The 6333-nt window shown below is 48.1% G+C and overlaps 1 protein-coding gene across 1 annotated transcript; it reads right to left on the bottom strand.

Moving 5' to 3' along the window:
• Nucleotides 1–227: 227 nt before the first annotated feature.
• On the bottom strand, nt 228–2993 carry LOC118503236 (L-threonine 3-dehydrogenase, mitochondrial). Its single transcript, XM_036036245.1, has 3 exons — nt 2128–2993; nt 780–1304; nt 228–706 (listed from the first exon to the last, which is right to left on the bottom strand). The coding sequence occupies exons 1-3, from the start codon at nt 2315–2317 to the stop codon at nt 300–302; spliced, it is 1122 nt and encodes a 373-aa protein (XP_035892138.1). The 5' UTR covers nt 2318–2993; the 3' UTR covers nt 228–299.
• Between the last annotated feature and the right edge of the window lie 3340 nt (nt 2994–6333).

The following is a 6333-nucleotide window of genomic DNA, read 5'->3' on the forward strand; positions in this document are numbered from 1 at the left end:
GGTGGAGGGCATGCTAAGCTTTACCATTAAGCTTACTCGACCATGGTGAGTCCTCGTGTAGTGGCAGCATAATAATGCGATTCAATGCTATAAACCGACTATGGCTTATGACTCAAAGCATGTTGATAGAACTGCTCATAGTACTTCCGCCAAATGTGACCAAATGTGGCTGTGAATCGTGGACATTTCGGACTTCGGTACTCGTGCCATCATTGTGCGCCATTTGCTTCTTGTAGGTATACACAGTTTATTGCAGCGCTCGTTGGCCAGAATGTTGTAATGAATGCGAAATGGCCGCCTTAGTTTGACGCCTTTTTGATGTAGTTTTCGGTGACATCGCGCACCATCAGATCAACCAGCTTGTCCACGTCGTAGTGGTGCTGCCAGCCCCAGTCTCGGCGCGCCTCGGAGTCATCAAAGATTTGTGGCCACGAGTCGGCGATGGCCTGCCGGCTATCTGGCCGATAGCTCACGTGCAGCTCGGGAATATACTTGGACAGCTTCTCCACGAGCTCCTCTGGCGTGAAGGACATGGCAGTGACGTTGTACACTCGGCGCTGCAGCTTCTCCTCCGGCGCGGTCATGAACTCGAGCAACGATCGAAGACAGTCCTCGATGTACATCATGGGCAGACGCGTGTCCGGTTTGAGGTAGCACTGGTACTTGCCCGTCTTTAGCCCCTCGAAGAAGATAGCCACGGCGTAGTCTGCAAATAATAAGAACACACTTGATTGACAAAAATCCGGCCAACCAAGCAGGAGCTCAAACTGTTAACCTACCGGTAGTACCACCGCCGGGTGGATCGCTAGAAATCACACCCGGAAACCGAAGGCAGCGGAAGTCCAGCCCGAACTTGTGGTGGTAGTACTCGCCCATCAGTTCCGCATGCACCTTCGACACACCGTAGATCGTGCGCGGTCGCTGGATCGTCACGTTCGGCGTAGGGTTCCGGGGGCTATCCGGGCCGAATGCACCGATCGTACTCGGCACGAAGATCCGCAGCTTGTACTGTTTGGCCAGCTCGAGCACATTGTGCATGCCCTCGATGTTGACGCGTACGGCCAGCGGTACGTTTTGCTCGCCGATCGCACTGAGCAGTGCGGAAAAGTGAATGATCCAGTCGACACGATGATCGACAACGATCTTCTGCAGGCCCTTGAAGTCGAGAATGTCGGCGAAGATGTACGGGCCACTGTTGACGATTTCATTGCTAGGTTTGATGATGTCGGATAGGATGACGCTCTCCTCGCCGTACTGGCCCCGCAAAAGCTTCGCGCATTCCACACCAAGTTGACCGAGTCCGCCTGTGGAGATAAAGTGCCGTGTATTTAGACCAATATTTTACATTGCAAAACAGCATGGTGTATAAGCTTTCATAATCGACCAGATGTGGTGTGTAGCTGTCTTAATGAATAAGTTACGGAGGCGTTTGGCCTGAGCAATTTTAGACCTAGCGAGCTAGAGCTTGAGCTCAGTTTATCCGAACTTGATATCACTTACAATCACGATTAGACTGACTGCCTACACGTTTTGAATCCCAATTATTTTATTATTTCTATTAATGTATAATCTATCACTGGTAGGAGGAAACTAATTAAATTCATGACAAAGTATCACATCTAAATAAATCTTTCACGTCCACGTTGGCTTGCACGAAACACACTCCACTGTAGTGACGTATGCGGAAGCTGGATGTTTCAGATGAAATTACCAATGAGGCGGTGGTCTTTGCCGAACATTGCTTCCTCGGTACAGTACTTTGCTGTCTACTTAATCAACACTTTATATACCTCATTTTGAGCTTAGCTAACTTTGCTTCCATCTGCTCAACTATCAGTATCAGCGAGAACCGTTCAGCCCGTTTTGCACAGACCACCAACTCACGGAGGAACCGTTGGGGCTGACTGGCAGCAAACAACTTCTAAACTACTATTCTCCCCTAGCAACGCGATCCACAACGCGACGGCAGAGTGCGTACGACTGTTGCTAACCTTGCATCACAATTTACTCCTCAATTGAGCGCTCAATTGAGCTAAACCGAATGAGCAGGGGCTCGCCCTCTTCACGTTTCACGTTTGCGCTCGCTCGCTGCTGCACGGGAGTCGGAGCCGTTGCGTGGGAACTCACCTGTGATGAGAATTTTGGGATGCGTTTTGCGTACTCCACCGTTCGCAAACCATCGGCGTTGCGGTGGTGCAGTGCTGAGCTGTTGCTGTACTGCCGCCAGCGGAAGCAGCACACCATCGGCCGATGAGCCACGCTGCAACTGTTGGCGCAAACATCCGCCAAATGCGGTCGAGGCCTTACGCAACAGCATCCTTACCCGGGAACTGAGAAGCCTTACGACCGCGTGTGATTAGCGTTGTGGTGATGTGGTCTGTTCGTCCCAAGTCGTCGCTCCTTGCACACAGCACGTGGACGAGATTTCCTTACGGGAGTGGCGGATGCAAAATTCGCGACCTCAACCGAGTGCCAAAAGCGTACGACGGATGACGAAAGGGCGGTCAAAAAGGAATTTCGATAAATGATGCTGTTCCCGTACGATCGCACGGTTGGTATGTCGAAGGAGGGAATCGATAATGATAGAGCACGATGGATCGAAAATCTGTTTCTTCCTGTACCCACCACACACAAAGTCACACCGCACAGGCACACACACACACACACTGGCACAGCTCCTGGGAGGGAGCTAAAAGGGTGAGCACGGGTCTGCTAAAAGGGTGAGGACGAAGGACCAAACCGATTTGTGCGGGATCGATGCGAGCGCGAGTCCGTTCGGGTCGAGTCGCGGCTTTGGACTGACTGATGCTCACTCCAAAGGCATTCCCGTGCCGGAGCGCGCATATTTTTGCGACCATGGCGACCCCGCGGGACGCGCACTGTGTTTGGTCGAATCGAAAGGCGGCGGCCGCTGGGGTTGACGGGCAAGTAGCACTAACACCCTAGTCCGCGTGCAGTGGTCTGGCGATCGAGCCGGAGCCGGAGGAAGCAGAGAAGTCCTTCCCGCTCCCGTCGTGCGCTCTCGTGCGCAGTCGTACTTGTTGCTACAATGTATTTCGCCCGTACTACGCAAATGTGTGCTAGCTGACCATGCCGGGCGCGATGGCAAAGGGCCGGGCTCGAGTTATTGCCGCCGTAGCGAAATTTAACGTCGTACAGCGGCTTGTCGTCAGGCGGCGTGTGATGATGCGATCGTGGTTAGAATCCTCCACAACTCACACCATTCTCGCCCCCTCGACGCGCTTTACCCTTGGACCGGGTGGATATGTTGCACCTCCTAGCGACAAGTGGCGACGAGAATGCAACTCGAGAGCGCGGATGTTAGAGAACAGGTTCCGATGCGTTGGCTGCATGGTGCACGCCGCGCACGAAAGAGATGACAGGCAGCACACGTACGTACGTGCTGATATTAGCATTTTTGTGTATTTCGAACTGACTGACGGACCATGGTCAATGCCGCACTATAGCGAGATGATATGATCGTGTTGCAGAACCATGTGCCAGTGGACTGGTTTGAATGGACAAAATCGATCGATCAGGAAAAAGAAATCGCCAAATATCGTTTGTGGGAAATAATTTATTGCGTTAAAGTAGATAAATTTAATGTTCAGAATTTAGTGATTAATAAGTTTTAATATGTGTTCGCGTTAAGTGAATTCTCTCTGATTGGGGTAATCATGCGGCAAAAAGGTCGGTGGCCTCGGCGATTATTTATCCAGATTAATTATTCATAATAAATTAATGTTTTTTTTTTTGGAAAAAAATATAGAGAATCATAGAAATGTGATTGCCCTTTGACCTAATTAAACGTCACCTATATCGATAAAACAACATTGTGCCTACTTGTATCATTTCGTTCATATCTGCCAATCCGCTTTATTAATCATTTAGCAGTTTTAATTCTAGACGATATTTTATCATCATCAATGAGCAGCAATGGAAGGCAATGGAGAAGCCGTTACGGCCAGCTCTGCGATCTTGTAGCGCCTGATAAGCACGTATGAGTGGGAGATCTAACGGTAGGCAGTAGGAAAGTAGCGCCGATCTTCTCAAGGCAGAACTGGGGTCCAAATCCCATTTGAACTACGGGGATTCATTAAGTCTAGTAAGTCAGAAATGGCAGACATGCGCCATGCCTCCATCCTGAGAGCAAATGGTGGGCAAAATTATGGTTTGGCCGGAATCGATTCCGGTGCGCTCCGAATTTTGCGAATTCGATTCCCAAGAGTAGGTCCGAACTCAATAGCGGAACCGATTCCGGAATCGCATCCGAAACCGATTTTATGTTCGTTAGCATGAAAAATAAAAACACAATTTCTATTCGTAATTTGAAATTGGATAGCGAAATTCGACGTAAGTGTTATCCGATAACGATTGGAAGGCAGCGTTGGGTTGCGTCTAAGAATTGATGATTTTTACAAAACCTCTCGAGATTGTGGGACAACAGAAGAAAAAGAAGAAGTTTGGTTCTCGGACTTGGTTCTGGACTTTGTTCCAGACATGGTACTGTACTTCATTCCGACATAGCTTCCGATCCGATCCGGAACTGGATCTAATATCGGATCCGGAATAGGATCCGGAGTTGGATCCGAAATCAATTCCGAACACACACGGAACAAAGTAGTTCCGATTCCGATCGCCCATCACAACTGATAGGACGCTACGCCTTGCATTAGGGACCTCTTGTTTGTGGAAGTCTCACACTCGGGACCTCGTAGTAGGCGCCTTGAACTAGGAACCTCCCCGCATTGACCTTTCTACTTTTTTGAAGTAGAAAAAACTTGATACATTTTGGCCAATGACGTGGACTAAGTTGTTTCTCCGTTACCTTCTTGTATGTATTATGCGGATCCGGGATTCCTATTCCCGGATTCCTATTTGGTGTCCTAGCTGGTATCGATGTCTGCCGGTCCTATTCCCTTTAGAAAGGCTATGCATCACTGTCGAAAGACTCCTCAAAGAGATGGCTTTTGGACAATGTGTTCTTATCGAGGGTTAATTTCTTTTTGCCTTAGTTGACAATAAGGTCTAATCACAGTGATGAATGCGTATTACTGGAAGAAGCTCTCACCCTAAGATATCTAAAGCGTGATTTGCATAGAGACTGATTATGTCGTTTTAGCTCTGCATTATAAAATAAATTGAGGACTGCTATTCAGGAGAAATCTTCCAACCAAAGGCAACCAAAGGCGATCTTCACGAAGCGCAACTCGCAGCGCAAACATGATTTTGTAGAAAATGCTTTCGGTTTTTTGACATATTTCGCTTCGTGTAGACCAGATTTGAATTTTGTGAATATATTAGGATATTGATATAGTCATATTTTGACTTAAAGATTTACTCTTATATGTTGCTTCTAGAGATATGGATTGCTAAAAATTATTATACGAATACGAGCTGAAGCATGTGTGCTCTGAAGGTTTTATTGAAAATTCGCCCAACTTATTGCAGGTGAAAAAACAAATCTGTCAAGAATATATTCCATTCCGATAATTACACTGTCACCAGATACACCTTTGTCTTGCATGTTGAGAGTAAGATTTGCTTTTGGCTAATGTAAACTTATCCACCCAGCCCCCTGACGACGCCTGACGGTACAACAAGTCAATAGAAGGGTAGCTCGTTCCGTAACCTCATCGGCACCCACTTTCAGGGTCGTTAAGCTCAGTGGGTTAAAGCAATATGATGCAATGTGCAAACGCATGCTTCGAACGCACTTCAGCGTCAGCCGAATGGTGCAATGAGCATGTCAAATGCATGAATTTTCAATTGTTCGGTCCCAGGTGCCCCATAAAGCTAGGGTTCAGTAGAGGACTGTGCTTCGAACAAAATTTCGTAAGCAAAATATCCTCGTACACCGTTGTACAGTGTCCCATTTGGCGGGACCAAGAGGACATACAACGACGCAAATCTGTCTGGTGGAAAATTGCTTACCACTGGAGCATCCACTTTTCTACCGCTTGTACCTGGTGGTAGGTCGCTGGCTGCTGCATCTAAAGATGGTCCGCTGTGCGCGAGCATTACTGTTACCCTGGAAACAGTTTGCTCCCGGCGTGACGCAACAGGTGAACGTTTGCGGTGCCATTTGCGCATACACGCTGGTGTGGAGTTGGATGAGCATCTAATTACATGACACCAGGATGGTCTTTACCGATAGCGGTAGGTGGTTTTGGTGACGAGAATTAAAAAACCATAAGCTTAAATTATATCGGCATGATGGTACTTACTGGAGGGGAACGCATAGCGACAGAGCCGCAGAGTTCTTAGCCAGTTCGTATGGTATAGTGTTTTGGCTTGCCAAAGTTTTCCAGCACTTTTCTGGGGAGCAAAAGT

Source organism: Anopheles stephensi, chromosome 2 (genome assembly GCF_013141755.1).
Source record: "Anopheles stephensi strain Indian chromosome 2, UCI_ANSTEP_V1.0, whole genome shotgun sequence".
Classification (NCBI taxonomy): Eukaryota; Metazoa; Arthropoda; class Insecta; order Diptera; family Culicidae; genus Anopheles; species Anopheles stephensi.

Bases quoted from the DNA above. Each gene is read 5' to 3' on its own strand.
- LOC118503236 (XM_036036245.1), bottom strand. From the start codon at position 2,317: ATGCTGTTGCGTAAGGCCTCGACCGCATTTGGCGGATGTTTGCGCCAA. The intron at 1,305-2,127 runs GTGAGTTCCCAC...TTATCTCCACAG, and splicing joins TCCCAAAATTCTCATCACAG to GCGGACTCGGTCAACTTGGT. The intron at 707-779 runs GTAGGTTAACAG...TATTATTTGCAG, and splicing joins ACCCGGCGGTGGTACTACCG to ACTACGCCGTGGCTATCTTC.